This window comes from Lepidochelys olivacea (assembly GCF_965140295.1).
Source record: "Lepidochelys olivacea isolate rLepOli2 genome assembly, chromosome: 19".
NCBI lineage: Eukaryota > Metazoa > Chordata > Testudines > Cheloniidae > Lepidochelys > Lepidochelys olivacea.
The window spans coordinates 13,221,526-13,244,494 of NC_140429.1; the positions used below are offsets into that span (position 1 = coordinate 13,221,526).

At 52.7% G+C, this 22,969-nt stretch overlaps 1 protein-coding gene across 8 annotated transcripts in view; it reads left to right on the plus strand.

Moving 5' to 3' along the window:
- The window catches only part of PTPRU (protein tyrosine phosphatase receptor type U), a 324,255-nt gene that overhangs the window by 237,044 nt on the left and 64,242 nt on the right, over positions 1–22,969 (plus strand). For 7 of the 8 annotated variants that reach the window (XM_084652205.1, XM_084652207.1, XM_084652208.1 and 4 more), the window contains exon 14: positions 2,828–2,966. In XM_084652205.1, coding sequence (XP_084508331.1) covers positions 2,828–2,966 — 139 coding nt within the window. Of the gene's footprint in view, positions 1–2,827; positions 2,967–22,683; positions 22,714–22,969 lie in introns of all 8 variants that reach the window. The other variant, XM_084652211.1, reaches the window with a different exon arrangement.

The following is a 22,969-nucleotide window of genomic DNA, read 5'->3' on the forward strand; positions in this document are numbered from 1 at the left end:
ATCCAAACCATCCACCTAATCCTTCCACGCAACCCATCTATCTAATCCATCCACTTCATCCATCCAACCAATTCATCTGCCCAGTTCATCTACCTGATCACCTGATTCCTCTACTTAACCTGTCCACCTTATCTATTCACCAAACTCCTCCACCCAACCCATGTGTAAGGGGACTGTTGTCCCCTTACTAACATTCAGTGGGGGTGTTTTAGTTGCTAGCTCCCAGTACTAAAAAGGGGGAAGGGTCGATGGGGAATCACGACCCTGAGACTGACAGCCCCCAGGAACAATGGGGAGAGAACAATGCTCCAGCTCAGCCTGAATGACAGGGCGGGCAGGCTAATCAGGGAGTCAGGAGGCCAGGGAGGACCCGTCCTCCATGTGAGCTGGATTTGCCTGGGTCAGACAGAGTGGGGCCGAGCTCAGGAGCAAGCAGGGGCCCGAGCTGTGCCGGGGAGCAGAGCTGGGCCAAATCCTGAGGGACCAGAAAAGCAGCCCAGAGAGAGCAGACCCTGTCCTGGGAGCAGAACTGCAGCCCCAAAGCCAGAGGCACAGCCCAAAGAGAGCAGACTTGCCCTGGGAGCAGAGCTGCAGCAACCAGAGCCCGAGGGGCCAAAGAGGCAGCCCAGGAAGCAGGTCAGTGCTGGGAGCAGAGTCACGGAAGCAGCCGGCAGAGCAGACCTGTCCTGGGAGCAGAGCTGCAGCCCCAGAGCCAGAGGGGCCAGAGAAGCAGCCCAGGGAGCTGGAGGCAGAGCAGCAGCAGCAGGGCAGAGACCGAGTGGTGTAGCTGGGGCTGGAGCCGTCCGGAGCTGGGTGCGGTGAGCAGCTGGGGAGACCGCGGGGGACCCTGGGCAGCAGGCCCAGCACAGGGAGACGCCTCAGCCAAGAGGCTCTGCGGGCCAGGCTTGGATCGTAACCCCAAAAGGGCGGGGGCGACACTGGGCAGAAGGGTCCTACCACTTACAGCCTGAGAGCGTGTGGCCACCACCTGAGCAAGTGTCCAACCCACAGCATCCCTGCAGCACAGCCAGGGCCGGAGAAGGGGCCTGGGACTTACAAGGAACAAACTGTGAACTGCCCGGACACTCCAGAGACACTGTTTGTGATGTTCCCTGCCACAGAGCGGGGTGATGTGTTTCCTTCAACCTTTCCCATTTTCCCTTATTCTTTTTAAAATTAATTGTTGATTAAATAACTTGCATTTGCTTTAACTTGTATGTAATGGTCAGTGGGTCAGAGAAGTGCCCAGTGCAGAGAGAGTACCCCGGAGTGGGGACACCCTAGCCCCTGTCCTAGGTGACCACAGCAGGGTTGGGGGTCGGGCCCCCCAGGAATCCTGGGCCCAGCCTTGTTGGGGTTACGAGGACTCTGCCAGGCAGGAGAGTGGAAGGGGAGTCCTCAAGGGCAGGGAGGCCACTGGGTAGAGGAAGTGGGAGCGAGGACTCAGATCCTTTCGCTAGCCCACTTCACCGGGGTAGTGCAGAAGCCAGGAAAGTTTCCCCACGAGAACGGGACTATTCCCCCGCTTACACATGCTTCTAAATAATCCGTCCACTTGACCCATCCACCCAGTCCACCCCTGCCCCTGCGATTTAAGTGCCAGGGGTTTGGCCATGTCCAGATTTGCTTTCTGTTAATGTTCAAGTGTGGGAGCTTTTCCAGCATAAACACTCACCAAGAACAAACGCCAGAGACACACACAGGAGCATTTGCAGAACACAAACCTTAAAGCTGCATGCCTGGGACTTTGCACCCAAAGTGCTTCCACGTTCATCTGTCTGGGAACAGGAACAATGCCATGTGATTCAGCTGACCAATCCCACTGAGCCGACTCTGCCCAAGTAACAAAGACTCTCAGCGACCCAGCTGTGTCATTGATCCACAGAGGAGACAGAACAGTTTTACAAAATCAACACAACAGCTGCACGATTGCGGGCAATGAATTAATTTGTGGGACAGTGATGGGCTTAGCCTGGCCTGGGTGCGGGACAAAGAGAGGAGGAGCAGTAGGGTCTCTCTGACAACAGTCAGCTATTTGATAGTTTTTTGGGTTACTTCTTGGATTGTTTGTTTGGATCAGAACATCAAACAACCTTATTTAATGTGGGATTAGATCAGCTTGTTTGGTAGAACATTAAACGGGCGCGAACGTTTCCTTCTCTGGCAATGAGGCTTCCATGCACAGCTCCGCTCCGAATGATGGGGGAGGACAGGCTGTTTGATGTGTCTCATGTAGGACAGTGCTGGTGAGATGCACCCCCAAGTCAGGGGCAGGGTCCAGAGTCCTTCTACTCCATTATTAGCTACAAAGGGCACTCAGCCCACCCCCTCTGGGTCCCGGTTCCAAAGCCATAGGCAGCAGGAATCCTATCCCAGTGTTTTCTGAATGCGCACCACTCTGTGAGTGTGTGAGTGTGTGTCTGTCTGTCCCCTTCAGCACTCTGGTGCATGAGTGCAGCTGTTCTGTGTGCGTGCGTGCACACACGTTACCTGTGTGGATGTGAGGGAGCGTGTGCGTGTGTGTGCGTGTTATGTGTGTGTGGCAGAGCTTTAGTGTGTGTGTGTACATGCACACGTGTACGTTTGCTCATAAAATCTGATTGGGGGAGTTTTAGCGGGTGGGTGAGGTTGTGTTGTATGTGCGTGCGCGTGGGAGATCTTTTGGCTGTGTTTGTGGGGGGAGAGGTGTGTTGCGTATGTGTGCACTTGCTGTCTGTGTGCATGTGGCAGAGTTTTTGCAGGGGGGGAGGGATCTGCCAAAATCAGCTGTCAAGAAAGTAGGTCGGAGCTGATTTCTGACCCTCTCCTCTGTGCTTTTCTCCTCCAGCCGCCTGCAAAGAGAGCAAGCGTCCCCTTGAGGTGTCCCAGCACTCGGAGGAGATGGGCCTGATCCTGGGCATTTGTGCTGGGGGGCTGGTTGTCTTGATTATCCTTCTTGGAGCGATCATTGTCGTCATTCGAAAAGGGTAAGGAAATCGCTGCCTCCTCATTCCCAGGCTGGTGCTGCAGCTGGCAGCTCCCTCGCGCCCTGGGCCCTTCTACTCCTCCCAGCACGGCTCCTCTGTCTTTCCTGGGTGAATGTCTGTGCTCAGGCAGTGAGAGACCAGCGATAGCCGCATCGGTCAGAGCCAGCGATGGGGAGGGGACCAAAATCCACCCCTGCAACTGGGCTGAGCCAAAATCCTGGCCTGTGCCTGCACTAGCATCCTCTGTGAAGCCCTTTCTGCTTTCACCCCCAGCTCTGCCGATGCCCCTCGGTCCTGACCCTCAGCCCCCCTGCTCGTGCAGTCGTGCCCCACTGCAGCTAGCTGGTGCACCTCTCTTCTGGCCTGCCTCCCACTCCAGCCTCTCACACCCAGATCTGCCCATTCACTCTGTCCTGGCCTGCAGCCCCGCTGCTGCCTAGTTTTGACCATTTCCTGAGCGAATTGGGTCAGTGTGTCCCGCAAGACTCGTATTTAAGCAGTCAGAATCATAGAATATCAGATGTGATAAAGTTCCTCCTCTACCTTGGTGGGTCCTGCACTTATTGGCGAATTTGCTTGCCTCAGAGATTCATGGCAGCCCTCAGTTTGGCCACTTTTGCTAGTGGCTCAAATCTGCTGTTCACTCAGATAACGTCATCACTGGCCAGCCTGGGAAAAAAAAAGTAAGAACAATCCCCGCAGTTTCTGCTGATCCACCATGTGGGTCGGGGAACAGGTCAGAGACCTTCCCCTCTGGTGGAACCTCCTGTTTTGGGTCCAGAGTTGGGAGGTTTGGGGGGAACCCAGGCCTGCCCTCTACCCTGGGTTCCAGCCTAGGGCCCTGTGGACTGTAGCTGTCTAGAGCGCCTCCTGGAACAGCTGTGCGACAGCTACAACTAACTCCCTGGGCTACTTCCCCATGGCCTCCTCCCAACACCTTCTTTATCCTCACCACAGGACCTTCTTCCTGGTGTCTGTTAACGCTGGTACTCCTCAGTCCTCCAGCAGTACATCCTCTCACTCCCAGCTCCTTATGCACACCTCACTAACTGGAGTGACAGCCTTTTTAAGCCAGGTGTCCTGATTAGCCTTAATTAATTCTAGCAGCTTCCCAGTTGACTACAGGTGTCCTAATTAGCCTGTCTGCCTTAATTAGCTCTAGAAAGCTCCTGAGTGTTCTGGAATAGTCCCTGTTATCTTACCCGGGGAAAAGGGACCTGCTTAACCTGGAACTAATGTATCTACCTTCGACCACTCTCTTGTAGTCATCTGGCCTGACCCTGTCACACAGGGTTGGAAGGGACCTCAGGAGGTCATCTAGCCCAACCCCCTGCTCAAAGCAGGATCAACCCCCACTATATCATCAGTCCCAGAGCCATGCTAGGTAAGAGTTCACAGCAACGTCCGAGCTCGGCCAGCATAAAAGCACTGCTTCCTTCAAGGAGGCCGGGCAGGGTTGTACACCGCGCAGGAGAAGCAGAAGCTCAGGGGAGTGGGCTGAGCGGGCCAGAGGCAGGGCATTTTGTGACTGTGTCAGAGGCTAATGTAGGTGCCTAGGGAGTATTAACAGTCTCGGGGGGGTCTGATTCCCCATTGCCTGCCCTGCGCGTTAAAACAACCAGATGGCGACACCAGATGACCCCGTGAGAGTGACAGCCAGAAAGGAGCGAGAGCCTGGCGCCGGCACCTGTGCCCAGAACATTCTGTGCAGCCCCACTGCACCCTGCCCAGATCAGGATCTGCTTCCCCCAGGGGATGGACATGCTGGGAGTTGGTCTCCCTCTTTGCTGCCGCTTCAGGCAGTCCCTTTTTTCTCCACCCTTTCGCTGTTCCCCTTAGGTTTCTGGATGGCTAAGCCTGGCCTGTGGAATGAGACCTGAGAACCAGTGAACTCGTTCCGTTAGTAGCTGGTGTGGCAGCAATAACCCAGCGCACCGGTGCGCCTGCCCTTCAATGCCCCACGTTAGCTGCTACTCTCCAGCACGCTCTGCCACGACGGCGCTGACCGGCGCCCCATCCCTCTCCCAGCGGGCTGCCAGCATTAAGCCTGCTGCTAACAGCTCCTTTGCCTAGGAGGCAATGTTCCATAAAGAGCAGAGGAGTCACACCTGTCCAGGCAGGCTGCTACCTAATGCACTATACATGAAACAGACAGTGATAGACACTGACCTCCTTTCCCCTCCCTCCCCCCCCCGCCTGGGCTGCAGGGTCCATGATGAGCCGCGGCCCACAGGAAAGCTCTCTGAGAGCGACCCGAGCTGTGACCGCGATGGCAGCTCTGTGCCGTTCTCACGTGCAGCTGAGCTGCGCTGGGGCAGGCTCCTTGATCTTGTCTCCGTGCAGGCAGCTCATGTGGGGCTGTCTGTCTCTCTTTGGAGCACCCCGGGGCTTTTGCTGCAGATTGGTCTCAAGGCGGGGGAGTTGGGTGTCCTTCTCCTCGCCTCAAAGAGCTCAGCATGTTTGCAGCTCCTTGCTGCAGACAGTCCTGCTCTGGCTTGTGCCTTCGCTGTAGGCAAAAGGCACAGAGAAGCTGGCTAGTAGGAAAAGAGGGTCCCCCGGGAGGAGAACTGATGGGAAGACAGGCTCCCCAAGATGGGGACGGAGCTAAGCTCTTGGAACTAGGAGTGCTGGGGTGCTGCCGCACCCCCTGGCTTGAAGTGCTTTCCATCATATGCAGGGTTTACAGTTTGGTTCAGTGGCTCTCAGCACCTCCACTATATAAATCATTCCAGCCCCCCTGCATCCCAGCATGCCTTTTGCATTCAGCTGGGCCACAGGAAAGGCTAAGGCCTTGTCTTCACTCATTTCTCTAATGCAGGCAGGCCAAGCTGCTATAAGCCTTGATAGAGACAAGCCCGGCTTGAAAAGCTGCACAGATGCAAATCATGTCTGGAATCTGAGGTGTGACGGCAGCCCGTGTAGACGCACCCGGCTAGCTTTGGTCTAGCTGGCACCAGTAACACTACTAGTGAAGCTGCGGCAGCCCAGGACCCTGGGTCTGTATTCAGGCAGCTAGCTCATCCTCACGTAACTTCACTGCTGCTGGCATTTTTCAGAGTAGTTAGTCTGTGTTCGCAAAAAGAAAAGGAGGACTTGTGGCACCTTAGAGACTAACCAGTTTATTTGAGCATGAGCTTTCGTGAGCTACAGCCCACTTCATCGGATGCATACTGTGGAAAGTGTAGATCTTTTATACACACAAAGCATGAAAAAATAGCTCCTCCCACCCCACTCTCCTGCTGGTAATAGCTTATCTAAAGTGATCACTCTCCTTACAATGTGTATGATAATCAAGGTGGGCCATTTCCAGCACAAATCCACGGTTTAACAAGAACGTCTGAGGGAGTTGGGGGGGCGGGGGTTAGGAAAAAACAAGGGGAAATAGGTTACCTTGCATAATGACTTTGCCACTCCCAGTCTCTATTCAAGCCTAAGTTAATTGTATCCAATTTGCAAATGAATTCCAATTCAACAGTTTCTCGCGGGAGTCTGGATTTGAAGTTTTTTTTGTTGTAATATCGCAACTTTCATGTCTGTAATCGCGTGACCAGAGAGATTGAAGTGTTCTCCGACTGGTTTATGAATGTTATAATTCTTGACATCTGATTTGTGTCCATTTATTCTTTTACGTAGAGACTGTCCAGTTTGACCAATGTACATGGCAGAGGGGCATTGCTGGCACATGATGGCATTTATCACATTGGTAGATGTGCAGGTGAACGAGCCTGAAGGTTGAAACAGCAGACTGGACTTCTACATAGAGTGCTTCCGCCGACGTGCACGGGCTGAAATTGTGGAAGAGCAGCATCACTTGCCCCATAACCTCAGCCGTGCAGAACACAATGCCATCCACAGCCTCAGAAACAACTCTGACATCATAATCAAAAAGGCTGACAAAGGAGGTGCTGTTGTCATGATGAATAGGTCGGAATATGAATAAGAGGCTGCTCGGCAGCTCTCCAACACCACTTTCTACAAGCCATTACCCTCTGATCCCACTGAGAGTTACCAGAAGAAACTACAGCATTTGCTCAAGAAACTCCCTGAAAAAGCACAAGATCAAATCCGCACAGACACACCCCTGGAACCCTGACCTGGGATATTCTATCTACTACCCAAGATCCATAGACCTGGAAATCCTGGGCGCCCCATAATCTCAGGCATTGGCACCCTGACAGCAGGATTGTCTGGCTATGTAGACTCCCTCCTCAGGTGCTATGCCACCAGCACTCCCAGCTACCTTCGAGACACCACTGACTTCCTGAGGAAACTACAATCCATCGGTGATCTTCCTGATAACACCATCCTGGCCACTGTGGATGTAGAAGCCCCCTACACCAACATTCCACACAAAGATGGACTACAAGCCGTCAGGAACACTATCCCCGATAATGTCGCGGCTAACCTGGTGGCTGAACTTTGTGACTTTGTCTTTACCCATAACTAGTTTACATTTGGGGACAATGTATACCTTCAAATCAGCAGCACTGCTATGGGTACCCGCATGGCCCCACAGTATGCCAACATTTTTATGGCTGACTTAGAACAACGCTTCCTCAGCTCTCGTCCCCTAACGCCCCTACTCTACTTGCGCTAAATTGATGACATCTTCATCATCTGGACCCATAGAAAAGAAGCCCTTGAGGAATTCCACCATGATTTCAACAATTTCCATCCCACCATTAACCCAGCCTGGTCCAGTCCACACAAGAGATCCACTTCCTGGACACTACAGTGCTAATAAACGATGGTCACATAAACACCACCCTATACCGGAAACCTACTGACCGCTATTCCTACCTACATGCCTCCAGCTTTCACCCTGACCACACCACACGATCCATTGTCTACAGCCAAGCTCTGCGATACAACTGCATTTGCTCCAACCCCTCAGACAGAGACAAACACCTACAAGATCTCTATCAAGCATTCTTACAACTACAATACCCACCTGTGGAAGTGAAGAAACAGATTGATAGAGCCAGAAGAGTTCCCAGAAGTCACCTACTACAGGACAGGCCTAACAAAGAAAATAACAGAACGCCATTAGCCGTCACCTTCAGCCCCCAACGCATTATTAAGGATCTACAACCTATCCTGAAGGATGACCCAACACTCTCACAAATCTTGGGAGACAGGCCAGTCCTTGCCTACAGACAGCCCCCCAACCTGAAGCAAATACTCACCAGCAACCACATACCACACAACAGAACCACTAACCCAGGACCGTATCCTTGCAACAAAGCCCGTTGCCAACTGTGTCCACATATCTATTCAGGGGACACCATCACAGGGCCTAATAACATCAGCCACACCATCAGAGGTTCATTCACCTGCACATCCACCAATGTGATATATGCCATCATGTGCCAGCAATGCCCCTCTGCCATGTACATTGGTCAAACTGGACAGTCTCTACGTAAAAGAATAAATGGACACAAATCAGATGTCAAGAATTATAACATTCATAAACCAGTCGGAGAACACTTCAATCTCTCTGGTCACGCGATTACAGACATGAAAGTTGCGATATTACAACAAAAAAACTTCAAATCCAGACTCCAGCGAGAAACTGTTGAATTGGAATTCATTTGCAAATTGGATACAATTAACTTAGGCTTGAATAGAGACTGGGCGTGGCTAAGTCATTATGCAAGGTAACCTATTTCCCCTTGTTTTTTCCTAACCCGCCCCACCCCCCTCAGACGTTCTTGTTAAACCCTGGATTTGTGTTGGAAATGGCCCACCTTTATTATCATACACATTGTAAGGAGAGTGATCACTTTAGATAAGCTATTACCAGCAGGAGAGTGGGTTTGTGTGTGTGTGTGTGTGGAGGGGAGTGGGGGGGGTGAGAAAACCTGGATTTGGGCTGGAAATGGCCCAACTTGATTATGCGATTACAGCGAGGCAGCATCGTACTGTGGTTAGAGCAAGGGACTGTGAGTCTGTTTACTGGGAGTGGATTATTAATGTCATTCCTCATTGCTGACTTTGCAAAGCATACAGAGGGCAAGTCAGGATCCCCATCTCTGTCACCCCAGAGCTCTCAGCTGGCCCTACACCATGGTCTCTCCAAAAGGTTGGGACTTGGCTATAAAGAAGATGCCACGTTGACTGTAAAGCAACATTGAGAGGTCACAGTCTTGTAACATCGCTCCCGATGATAGGGCTGAGGTCCCCCCTCTGCACTGGGATGCACAGGGCCTGAGCCATAGTCCAGCGAGACATTGCAAATGGTGGTTCCAGGCAGCCAGAGGTCTCAGCTGAGAGGCCACAGTCCCATGGGCGCCATGGGGCAGGAAGGGGAATGGAGGAAGCCGAGGCCCCGAGTTTGTATCAGGACGTCACCTCTGCTGGAATTCGTACTGCACTCGGCTCTGTGGTATCTGACCCGTTCTGTGTGAGCAGGTGTTGGAGGAGGCTTGGGGCTCTGGCAGCCTTCCTCACCCCCAAACCACCATCCCCGGGGGGAAAGGGATTGCAGGGAAAGTCAGTGGAGGAGGAGGAGTCCTTTATGTCTGTGTCAGATCTCCTACTTGGCGATTTGTCTGTATCATAAACAGTTAAAATTCCATCAGCTCCCACCCCAGGGCAAACAGGCAGGATGGCAGAGGGATGCGAGGAGCTTCATAGACCAGCCTGACTTGTAATGAGAGAAAGCATGGACCTATGGGGCCACATTTAGCATGTTCCCCCCTGTCCTTGGCTCGAGCAGCATAATTCCCAGCATCAAGAGTTCCTGACCTTTTCTTAGCCAGACAAGAAATCAGCTGCGTGAAAAGGACCCCCCTGCAGTTTATCCTCCAGAGCTTCACCTGGTGAGGGGTTTCTGCTTGGCCCCGGGAGTGGCGTTTTCACTGGTCTGGCTGCTGCTTGCCAAGGAGCAGCAACAGAGCAGCTGCTATTCCCAGCAGGGTCCTTGGATGGGTGGAATTTTCATTCACTCCAAGCCAGAGCCAGACCGTGGTGGGGTCAGTAGGTGCCGATCCCTGTGCGAAGGGCTCTCAAGCCTGAGGGCGGGGAGGTGACTGGAAGGAGTTTGCCCACTTTCCGGACCAGTCGGGAAGCGGATGGGTTTGTGTGCACATTCCTGCTCTCCGTAAATAATTATACAGAAAGGGAAGGGGCATTAGCATGCGTGTAACAGGGATGTCAGACAGCTGGCAGATGCAGCAACCACATGTGTATTAGTCCCCATCGGAATCCTTTAGCCTTGATCTTCTTTAAGGCCAAAGCAGAGAGAGAGCCACTTTAGCACCAAGGAGCTGCTCAGAGCCATAAAGAGCTTGCTCCCCCCAGAGCCAGTGGGTTTCCCAGCACCTATCAGCATGTCCACCTTCAAGCCCAAATGCTCCAGCAGGAGAAGGCAGGCACCCAGGTGTCATGCGCCCTGCAGCTAGCACTCTGTGTGCTTTTGATGTGGAAGGTGAACGGAGACGGGGTGATAGCCCAATGGCCTTCGGTCGCCTCCCCTGGGGCATCAGTTCACTGCCAGTGCTCATGCGTCCCTAATGCGGGAGGGGAAAACAGGATCTTGTGTTCGGAGCCGGCAGCAGGGGCAGGAGGGCCTCAGTGAAGGGGACTCCCAGCCCATGCAGGGTCACTAAACCAACCACAGCATCTTCTGCACAGCCGCTGGAGCGGGCTGGTGGCCCCTTGGAGCACAGGGCAGGGGCAGGGCAGAATCTCTTTATTCAGAGTCTCCTGCAGCCTGAGGTCTTGGCCTAGATCTGCCCTGGTAGGAAAGAGACGGGCGCATCACTGGAGAACACAGATGTTCCGAGCCAGGCACAACAGAACAAAATCATGGAGTCTGCTGTGTCCCATTTTCAACTTGGGGGCCAAAATGCTGTTTTAGGTGCCTAAATGGAGCCTTGCAACCTGAGACTGAGCCTTCTTGTGCATAAGGGTCTGTCGCCAGCGCCATCAGAGGTGTGACTGCAGCACATGTCAACATACCCAAGCTAGTTTTGCTCTAGCTAGCGCCAATAACAACGGCAGGGAAGCCTCAGCAGCAAGGGCGAGGCACTTGGGTACGTCCCCAGGATTCTGGTGGGTTTGTACAGCCCGTGCTGCTGTGGCTTCACTGCCGCTGTTATCGGGGCTAGCTAGATCAGAGGGCTAGGTCGGGTGTGTCGACACGTACTGCAGCCACACCTCTGACTGCAGTGTAGACAGAACTTATATCACATGGAATCCAAACGATCAGAGGTGGAGGAACCCACCGAGCCCGATCTAGACCAGTGCCAAAGGCTGGTTCTGCTCCCCTCACTGTGTTCTCCAGGGCTTTGTCCAGTCTTGGCCTCAGTGACCCAAGCAATGCTGCTTCCACCACTTCCCTTCAGTGTCCATCCCACCCACTGGCTGAGCTCACCAACGCTCTCTTGACATTGTCCCTAAATTATCCTTTGCTTGGTTTCTTCTCATTACTCCTACTTTTACCCTCTGCCCATTTCCTCTTGTTCCTTGGGCAGTCGCCCTTCAGGGGGACAGTTTTCAAGCCACTTCTTAGTACTTAGCCAAGCTATAAGCCTACAAGCCAAGCTCTTTTCCCTTCTCACTCTAGTCTCCGGGCCATTTTTGATGCTGTTCTCTGAACTGCCTTCACTTTGCCAACGTCTTTCTTGTGTGGAGGTGTCTAAAAACAGACAGATGCAGTAGGACAAGAGCTGAATAAAGAACAATCAACCACACACACACACACACACACACACACCCCTGGGCATATAAATCTAAGAAAAAAGGCACAGAAATCCTGTGGACGGTTTCATTCCAGTGCTGACTCAGTTTTGTTTCTCAGACTACCGCTCAGTGATGCAGAGATTTAATCACTTCTCAACGTCTGCTGGCTTTTTTTATTTCTAAATAGAAATTGATTTTGAATTTTGCAAATCAGCCCGTGAAATCACGCTCTCTGTCTCTTGTTCTTTATAGTGTGACAAAATGACTGCGCCAAGTCTCTGGGGATGTCTGCGCTGCATTCCCAGGGTGTGATTGCAGCTCACAGAGACATCCCTGAGCGAGCTTTCATCTAGCTAGCTCTGGTCCTGCATCCATGAAGCTGCAGCAGCCTCATGAGTAATTACCCAGGGTTCGGGGCAGGCTTGTACAGCCCGTATTGAAGCCCTTGCCGATGTGGCTTCATTGCTCTGGGACCTGAGCTAGCTGGGTTGTTATGTCTACACAAGGTGCAATCACACCACATGACTGCACAATAGACATACCCTGTGAGACTTGGTAAGAGAGTTGAACTTCCATGCAGGGGACTCGTGGGATGAGTCCCGAACAGCCAGGCCCAAGCTTGGGATACCTGGTGCTCTACAGAAGGAACTGCAACATTCTCCTTCCCACTCCTCGCCAGGATACGTTCCCGGAGATGGTGCATGTGGTTTCCAAGAGGGCTGGGAGTGAGTGGCATGACACAGTGTTTCAGGCAGACCACATGGAACAAATCCATGAACAGCTTCCAAATGAGGCAGTTTGTTAATTGGATAAGAATAGCCCCCCCACCCCCATATAATAATTCAGGTAAAGCGGCTGAGCCAGCTGTTATAACAGTGATTCCCAAACTAGGGACGCCCCTTGTTCAGGGAAAGCCCCTGGCGGGCCGGGCTGGTTTGTTTACCTGCCGCGTCCGCAGGTTCAGCCGATTGCGGCTCCCACTGGCCGCGGTTTGCCATTTTCGGCCAGTGGGGGCTGCAGGAAACAGCGCGGGCCGAGGGATGTGCTGACCGCCTTTCCCGCCGCCCCCATTGGCCTGGAGCGGTGAACTGCAGCCAGTGGGAGCAGCGATCAGCCGAACCTGCGGACGCGGCAGGTAAACAAACCGGCCTGGCCTGCCAGGAGCTTTCCCTGAGCAAGCAGCGCCCCTAATTTGGGAACCACTGCGTTATAAGGAGAGAGAAACTCACAACAGAGCTCAGAGAGGGAGACAGGCATACAGGGAAGGCACAAGTCTGGGTAGCCAGAGATTTGGGCTCAGTTCCCAGACTTGTAGGGTCTGATGCTGACCTGCCTGGCAGGGAAGGGCACACAGAAGAATCCACTGAAGTTTGGGAGCACCTAAGAATGCCTCCAATTAAAACAAACTCCATAGCTTCTGGGGGTTTGGGTTGGGCTCTGAAGTTTGTGTGGCCTGGACTCAGCTTTATTATGGGCCAGGCTGGACCCTCAGACCTGAATCTCCAAATGCATCTGACTCTGGGGAAGAGCCAGGCTCACAGCCATCGCTGGTGCTGTTCTCCAGCCTCCTGCAAGCCTTTGTTTACAAAGAGTGTTAGACCTGCCGCTTGGCCTGAGCTGCTTGGAACCCAAGACTGGCTTGTGAGCAGTGGTGAGCTGGACCCGGTTCACACCAGTTCACTAGAACTGGTTGTTAAATTTAGAATCCCTTTTAGAACCGGTTGTCCCGTGAGGGACAACCGGTTCTAAAAGGGTTTCTAAATTTAATAACTGGCCAAAAGTGGCGCCTTAGGCGCCGACTCAGTGGGTACTCCAGGGCTGGAGCACCCACGGGGAAAATTTGATGGGTGCAGAGCACCCACCAGCAGCTCCCTGCCCTGCACCTGGCCCCAGCTCGCCTCTGCCTCCGCCTCCTCCCCTGAACACACCGCCCTGCTCTGCTTCTCCGCCTCCCCCCTCCCCCCCCCCCGCTTCATGCGAATCAGCTGTTCGCGCGGGAAGGGGGGGGGGGGCTGAGAAGCAGGCGGCGGCTTCGCACTCAGGCCCAGGGAGGTGGAGGGGAGCTGTGGCCGGGGGGCGGGGGAGGGTGAGGAGGGCCGCCCGCACCGCAGCAGGTAACCCTGGGGGGGGGGCGGGGGGCTCACCTCCACCTCCCTGGGCCTGAGCACGAAGCTGCCGCCTTCTTCTCAGCCCTCCTTGGCTTCCCGCTGAACAGCGGATTCATGGGAGTCTGTGGGGGGGGGGGGGCACGGAGAAGCAGAGTGTTCAGGGGAGGAGGTGGAGCGGAGGTGAGCTGGGGCTGGGCATAGGGTGGGGAGCTGCCGGTGGGTGCTCTGCACCCACCAAATTTTTCCCATGGGTGCTCCAGCCCCGGAGCATCCACGGAGTTGGTGCCTAAGGCGCCACTTTTGATGTGATCAGTGGGGGGAGCAGCCGCTCCCCCTGCTCCCCTCCTAACTATGCTACCCCACCCCTAGGAGCCAGAGGGACCTGCCAGATGCTTCCTGGGAGCTGCCCCAGGTAAGCACCACTGGGTCTCCCCACCTCGCCCCCCGGCATGTCCCTCTGGCTCTTAGGGGCAGGGTGGGCACCCACTACGGTGGCCCATGAGACCCTCCTGCCTGGTTCTGGGGGCAGTCAGGGGACAGGGGAGGGGGGTGGATGGGGCAGGGGTCCAGGGGGGCATCAAGTAACACGGGGGGTTGGATGGGGCAGGAGTCCCAGGGGGGTGGGGGTGGGCCACGTCCCCCTCATGGGGTGAGGAGGGAACCAGTTAAGATTTTGGCAGCTCATCACTGTTTGTGAGCATATTCCCCTCTTTCAGAGCCAGCAGGCGCTGGGAGGGCCTCTGGGGTGACCTTCTCCCCACTCAGGGCAGGGTGTGTGGACTCTGGAGGGAGCTGCATTTGACCTCTGCTGGAAAGGATCTGGGATGTGATCCCATCCTGACACTAGATGGGGGGGGGGGGGGGCAAAGAGGGTGTCTGAGGATTCCCCCTGTCCCCTCAGCAATCCCATTATCTCTGCATCTCTGGGTGGCTGTCGCTGTCTTTGCAGCCCTGCAGGGCTTTGTGGACAAAGGAATATTTACCCACATCCCATTGAGCCTCCGCAGTTGGCAGTGACTCTGCTGCAGCTCCACTGGAACAAGCACACAGCAGCGCTTGGCTCATGAGGAATGGCCTTTGTGCCTACTGAGAAGGTAGCCAGAGTATGCCAGCGAATGCTGCCACCCGAAGTGCCGTGGCAGCATTCCCCGCGGTTCAGCCAGCCCTGTCTTCTTCAAAGAATCCACACGGTTTCCAGTGAGCTTTGGCCGTTAGGGGTAGCCCACCCCTGCTGGGCATTCGGGTGTGGCTGGTCCTGCGGCAGGTGGGTCCTATGTCAGTTAATTAACAGAACCCCAGACCCAAACACCCCATGATCTTTACTTGTCTATTTGCTTAGGTGCCTCCCTACCTTCTCACAATCCCTGTAGTATCTGAGCACGCTGAGGCATTACAGAATCTGTCCTCACAGCCCCCCCGTGGAGCAGGGAAGCATCTGTTAGGATCAATAAATTATCCCCATTTTGTAGATGGGGACACCAAGGCACAGAGCAGCGAAGCTACTTGCTTTGGCCACATAAGGAGTTTGTTGCAGAGCCAAGGACTGAGTCCAGTTCAGATCTGCATGTCACAGCTCTGTCCTGCCTCTCTCAGGAGTCCAAACAAGGGACCCCCTGAGCTGAACCCTCACCATGAACTCAGTCACAGGTGTGAGTCCCCATGTGGTTCCGAGCCCAGCCCAGTGTATGTCGGTGGTTTGGCTCCGGTGGGATGGCACAGGATCATCAGGCTTTATTATAAAGTCAGCTTGTTACTGTCCCTGTAAGTGGTGTACCTGCACGGTGGTTTGGCTTGGGTAGCTGCTGAGCGCAGCCTGTTCCTCTCAGTGTGGCTAGAACAGGCCACCAAGCTCCCTGTTTGGCCATTGCTATTCTTGGTCAGAGCCTTTCTTTATTTCCTGAGCAAAGACAGAGGCCGGCGCGCATCGTTCGCTGGCAGCAGGAGGCATGCAAGGTGAGCGTTTGGTGATAAGGGACCAGCATTAAGGGGCTATAGCAGGGGAGTCAGTCTGCCAGGTGCTCTCCCCCCAACTGACAGCTGAATCTCTCTCTCCCTCCCTCCTGCTCCCTGGCTCTGTTCTACAATCTCAGGTTATTGGTCTGTCACAGCACTTTGGGGGCCCAGAGCGCTGTTAACAGGAAGGCTTATTTGCATTGTGGTTTGGCCCTGGATGATGTGTGACTGGGGGTTGGAAGCACCAGCTTGGGTTAAAAACGTCAAGCCCCTGCTCCTGTCTGGTGAAATCTCCGTCACACCCCAAAAGCTGTATGACCCCTAGAAGGGGGGTGCTCGGCAAAGTGCTCACCCACTTGCAGTATCCCCCACCCTTTTGATAGCTTGCTGATACAATCATCCAGGCTCTAAGAAGTCATATTACTGGGTGAAGTGCGGGGAGGACCAGAGATGGGGACAGAGGACGGGTTTGGGGTTACAGGCCCTGTGCAACCTCTTAGCCTTTTTGTGGCAGTGACAGGCTGTTAGTCATGGACGGAGCAGAGTGAGTTCCACTTCCCCATAGCTCTGCCAGTCAATGCCCCTCCTGGTCTGCAAGTCCTGGGCTCCCCACACAGCTCCGCCAATGCCTGGCCTGCAGCCTCCCTGCTATTCCAGACCTCACCCCCTAGCCCCAGCTCCGCTTCTGCACTTCCATCCTGACCTGTCCGAGAACCCCTGCTGGTCTGTGTCTGGGCTCCTGAGTGGGACATCTTGTGAGTGAGCACTGGATCACACTCTGCCTGTATCAGCAGTTCCCAGCCTTTGTGTGTGTCCACACCAGCCTGCGCTGCATCCTGCCAGGTCGATGCTTTCTCACCCCGTGCCCATTATTAAGACCACGGACCCAGTGTGCTGGGTGCTGTGCAGACAGGCACAAAGCCAGCCTGCCTGCCCCAATGAGGTTACCGTCTGAAGAGCTATAGGCCTGATCCTGGAGAGTGGGGAGCAATTCCTGGAGGTGCTGAGCATGGTTGGCTCACATTGGCTCCAGTGGCTCAGCCCCTGGCAGGATCAAGCCCCTGGGGAGCAATGCTGGAGATGTTAACACAAGTCCTGGTGGTGCAATGGAGCTTGGTCTCCTCGGCCACGATCAGCCAGACCATTTGGAAAGCCACATTCACTCTCTATTGCCAACGGGACCAAAGGAGCTGAAGCAACAACAAGCTGACCTGCCACCATGGAATCTGGCTTTCCTTGGCCTGGCCTTCCCCACTTTCTGTCTCCCCATTTTCACATTCCAGCCAGAAGCCCCAGAGGAAGATGCAGGCTGTAGACACAAAGGCGTTGCATCCTTTCTGCGACCTGGCTCCGCTACACCTTGCTTGGTATTCAAAGGGCCCTCACAGCCTTTCTCATGGATATTTTTCTCCTTGCTGCTTTATCCAGCCAGAGCTCTGTGCTTTCACTGATATCTGTCCAAGAGAAATTGGACCTCTTCTTGCCTGATGTGGGTTGTTCCCCCCTGCCCTTCCCTCGGCTCAGAGTTGTTTTTTTCTCCTAGCACGCCAGACTGCGGATTCATCTCCCATCTCCTGCTTCTGTCTCTGTTTCAGAGCAGATAAGCAGAAGGAAGAAAAAAAAAATAAACAAAAGGGGTGGTATTATCCTGTGAGCCCCGACTGGGCATCGCATCCACTCTTCGACAGCAGTGTTTGTTTCCTCAGCTGCACGGCCAGCTGAGAGCCAGGAAAGAGTGTCTGAGACGTGTTCACGAACAAGAGGGAAGCGAGGAGGGCACTAGTGCTTTGTTCCCTGTTAGCTTATACCCTCATCCCAGCCATGTTCAGTAACCTCTTAGGGCCTGAGCCCTGCCTGGTCCTAGTGGGAAAGCTCCCAGCATCTCCCTGCATCAGATCACTCAGCCCTACAAGCCACATACTTCTTGTCCAAGGCAGTAATTTGTGGGGGGGGAGAGGGGGTGGAGGGTGACTGGGGGAAAATAGTAATGCAGTAGTAAAGGATGGTATCCTCCCATCGGGCTGTGATCTCTGACCTCGGTTACACCAGTGTAAATAAGGAGTTAAGTCCATTCCATGTGAAAAGAATAATTAACAATCAGACATAATGAAAAATACAGCATACAAATGTCTGGAGGGGCTATAACCCACCTGCTTCAAGGCATAAACCAATCTGGACTATCTGGTCAGGAAGAAACTTCTCCACTGAGCAGGCTATTCCATAATTGTCCACTAAGGAGGAGACTTCTTGCCCCTTCTTCTGAAATAGTTGGTCCTGGCCACTGTCTGAGATGGGATGCTGGACTACCTGGTCTGATCAGTCAGGCGATTCCTATCAAGCACAAAGTCAGCAGCTTGACCGTGAGTTCAGGTGTCTCTCCATGAGGTCTGCCCCTTTCGTGGCTCTGTTGAGCAGGAGCTCTGTCCAGGGATGTGGTGTGAGATACAGGAATTTCAGCATGTGATGCAGGAGGCTTACAAGGCATCTGATGAGTTTTACATGTAGATTTTTTGGGGGAGGGGGAGTTATTATTAATGCCAAAACTTATTGAAAAACACCAAACAAAAACAACCCCTCAAAGATTTTGTTGAGCTCATTTCTCAACTAGACAATCAGCTTGTCACAAAAGGTAATGACAGTCCCTAGCTCTTACAGAGCACTCTTCATCTGTAGGGTTCAAATGCTTTCCAAAAGAGGCAAGTAGTATTAGCCATGTCTGGGGAAACTGAGGCACAGAGCAATGAAAGGACTTACCTAAGAGCACCCAGCAGGTCTGTGGCAGAGGTGAGACTAGAACCCACCTCTCCTGAGTCCCAGTCCAGGGCTTTAGCCACTAGACTACACTGTCTCAAAGCAACTTCTGATTCCACTCATGAGGCCACCTCCCGACCTGGCACTCTAGCCATCCTGTACCATAGGCCACACGGTCTGTCCAGTGCTGCAGTTGCAGGATCCCTCCTTTCGCTGTCCCCACTGATGCAGTATGTCACCAAGGCCTGCCGTTGGACCTGAACCTATTAATTGGGATCCAGCTATGGTGAGGAAGGTAGATCCTGGAACAAGCACGTTGGGCAACCACTGATGTTGCATTTGTTACCTTCACCCTGATCGTACTGTATGGGAGGTGCCAGTGTGTCCTAGTGAGGTTGTCAAAGATTACAGAGTGAGAATCCCTGATACTTTTCTCTCCAGAGTCTCTTGAGCTACTGGGAGAGCTCAAGCTTCTGACGCCCCTGATCATTATAAGGCCTGTTGATTTAGGCAGTTGTCCAACTTACTAAGATGGAAGAAGGCCAGTGAAACGCTTCGAAAATAAAGTGTTGAGATGCATTTGGGGGCCAGCAAGGGGGAGTGACCTGTGGAGAAGAAGATCTTCTAGAGAGCTACGGGAGGCCTATGGAGAACCAAGGACAGCAAATCGTAGTAAAACCCCGACGACTCCAGTGGGCAGGGCATGGGGTTACTCTGACAGGAGACAGACCAGCCCAGGATCTCTTGGAAGGACGTCCTTATGGCATCCAACCTCGTGCCAACCAAGGAGAAGATGGAGGGATAATACTGAGCAAGAATTAAGAGCTCTTATTATGAATGACCATCAGTGGGAACAATATGCCCTTTCCAGAAAGAGGTGGGGGCAAATTATACAAGTAGCCAATGATCTCTATGGTCTATGAGCCAGGGAGTAAATGAAGTAAGTTGCTAAAAAGCAGGCCCAACCTTCATGACTTGCCAATGGTTCTCTGTTGAACTGAAGGCATCTCAGTAGGCAGAATGTCTCACCTTAGTGAGATTTTACTAGCGCTTCAGCTCCAGCATGAATTTGTGCTGAGGCTCTTCTGCAGAGGAGCGTGTGCCCCCAGCGGGCTGGACCTGAAGCATTCTGGAATCAATAAAACTTACCTGGCAACTCTGTCAGTCTTTTGCTGTTCTCAGGCTGTATTTCCTGTGCCTCAAAGTGCATCATCTCACTGACCTTCCTGCTGAAAAGCCTGCACTAGGGAAATAAAAATTATTGCAGCCTGCTATTGGTTAGGACATGCCAAGTGTGCAATGCCTTTACCACCCTTGCATCCACACACGTTGTAAACTCAGGGTGAGGACTGTAGCTAAGGTCTGGTGGAAAGGGGGAAGGCCGGGAGATACGAGTATTGCATCGTCTCCCTACAGGATGCTGCAGCCTGCTGACCATTTGGTCCAGCAAATCAGCATCACCTGCATCCCAGCCCAGGATTCTGGAGAGATAGATGCTTCCCTACCTGGTTGAGAGGTGCACCTCAGCCAAAGAGATGAGCCTTGGAAATAGCCACCAGCTCCATGGATTTGACCGTGACATTTGCTGAGTGTATTTACTCTGGAAGCTAAGTGGGGTGAGGTTCCCTGCCAGGGGAGAGGCAGGGGCTTTCCAGGACACCTACCACTGGGGGCATTTAGAGAGAGCAGCTACTGCTCCCCCAATTGTTTGCTGGAGTGCCGTACTCTGAATGGCTCCCTTTTACTGAAAGAGGCTGGAGGCACAGCTAGCTGGAGGGATCATTAAAAAGCAGACCTGTCATGCCAGAGAATAAAGGGGAGCAATTAAACTCCTTCCCCTCCCAGAATTCTGAAACAACAATTTAAGGCAAGTATGTTAAGAGCCAGGAGGAAAAGACCATGGGCTGAAACCTCAGCTGATGTAAATCCACAGAGCTCCATTGATTTACAAGGAGCTATGTTGATTTACATCAGCTGAGGCTCTAAGACCCATATTTTCCATCAAAGTCTTGTTCTTATAAGCCGCTAAGGGTCAGATCTCAATGACACTGGTGTAAATCTGGAGTAACCTAATTGACTTCAGTGGGGTTACTCTGGATTTCATCAGCATAATGGAGATCAGAGTCTGGCCCTTGGGAACAGGTTCTGGAAGCTCTGAGCAGAATTTTAAACTCTCTCTGACCCTTGCCAGCCATCTCCTTCCGGCAAGTACCTGGGAAAGTGGAGCAGGGGAGAGTATTGTTCCATTGCCGTGGAGTCTGTAGGTTTTCAGCAGGGGGAACTAGAAAACTGATTTGCTTCTCCACCCAGAAATCAACCCTGCTGAGTTAAAGATGGATCTGAGCCACAGACTTCAGATCCTGGTCTGACTGCTTGAAATTCAAAGCTGGTCCAAAAAATTTCTGCAGAACTGTTTGCCTCAGGGAAATGCTGATTCCACAGGAACGTGTTGAATCAGTCACATTTTTCAGCAGGCTGGCCAGATCCCTGGCAGGCAGGCTTTTTGGCTCTCTGGCTGCTTGTGTGGTGGGCAGGTGAGCTGCCCTGTTCCCCAGCTGCACAGGGTGCTGGATCCCTGAGTGGCCGGCTCCCTCGTTCCCTGGCTGCCCTGTGGTTTTTGAAAAATTCTGTTCTGATTCTTCCCATTCCCCCTCCTCCCCCGCCCAAAGATTCCCGTTTGTAGACAATTTTGCAATTCTGGCATTCCCTTTAGAGTCAGAAGGAATTCTGTTTCAATGCTGCACATTTTTCCATGGAACAGAAAATCTGGTTCCCGTACAGCTCTAGCCAGGTCTGGCTTTAGGCTGAGCTCTGCAGCATAGGTGATCTCCAGAGGATTTTAGAGCACAAACTGTCATTGCTAATAGGGAGAAGTTGGGGTTGGCTTCTCTCTGCACGGGGCTTCTTTCCACCCCTAGGATTTCTCTAACATTTTATCTCAGTCCCCTCCCATCAGCACTTGCTGATGATCAGCATTGCAGATAACCACTGGTTTGATTTTGATCATCTGTAGTTTTAATTGCCTCCCATTGTCATTTATGTTAATGATTATCATGAACTGGGGTGCCTTAGCATGTGGGTGGTAGTCAGTTTTGTAGTTACACTGTAACTGTTTGGTCATTGTCACTGCCCTGGTCTGCCTTTTCTAACAGCATGGCTTGGTCAAAAATACTTAGATAGTTTGTTGTCTATAATAAATATTTTGGTGATTGAGTATGGAAGGAAAGGCCATTTGTGATACACTTTAATCATCATTAAAAATAGCAGAAATTTCCCTGTGCTGCAGTGGGAAGCGATCAGGACTCTCTATTAATAATTCTTATGACTTAAGGCTCACACACCCTCTCAGCTGTTTGCTTGGTTCTCCCTCGGGCGGTTTCTCTATTGGCCAGAAAGAGAGGCAGTCCTGTTGCTGCACTCCTAATGGGGACAAAAGAGGGAGCAGAAGGCTGGTGAACAGGCATCATGGTTAGAGAGAAATCGTTTTAAAAGGTTATATAAGCAGGGCTATAATGTCTGTGTTTGTACATGTACTGCTGCCGCTCCTGTAATATAACAGGAGTGTGCGTGCACACACTGCTGCCTGATGGGTGTGTGGATGCACACTGCTCTTTGTACCAGAGCTCTGGGTCTGTCGTGCACCCCTCTCCCAGAACACAGCAGGTGTGGAGACACAAGTGTGTTGCAGGAGATGGAGAATCACCTGCCAAAGAAGGAAAAAGCCAATGCAATTGGACAGGTCCTTTTTGAGGCTGGAGCTGGTGAGAAACAGCTCCCCTGAGGGCAAGTGCATTTCCAAAAGAACCTGTTCTCGCTGCCCTGTTACAAGCCAGTTCCCAGGAGAAAAAGATAAGATCATGCCTGTGACCCTTCGAACATGCCTGGTCTCATTGGATGGGTGGAGGAGGGGAATGCGGGGGAGGGTGCTTCACATTATTGTCCTGAATAAAATGATTTATTCTAAGGTGATTCTTGCATATCCTCAGGCCAGCTGTGAGCATGCAGATGTGCTGCCTTTCATTTCCAGCAACTCCCTTTCTTTCTGTCGTCCCACGGCTCTCTCTTGCCTTCCCTGCCTCAGCACCCATCCGCTGCATGGTGACTAGAGCAATCTTTGGCCTGTTGTCATCTGAGATTCCGAATAAACCTCCCCCTTCATTGCTCTGGAGAAAAGCTGCTTATGCAATTTTTGCTGTTCTCTTTGTTTGCACGCTTGCCAGGAGGAACTACTATTCCTATTCCTATTACCCGTAAGTAATTGTCATTCTCTCTCGCTCGCTCTGCGCTCTCTGCTCCAGCAAGTTTCTTTCTCTGTCAAGTAAATTTTAAGTGCCTCTGTGGCTTGTTAAAAAATGATTCCGAAGTATTCACAGGCTTCCAGATGGCATGGAAAACATACAGAGACCCATTTCCAAAAGGGCTCAGCGTTATGGGAACACAGGAACCATCAACCCCAGGTCCAGCTGTTGCGTTATCCTCTCTGAGGGTATGTCTACATCACACACT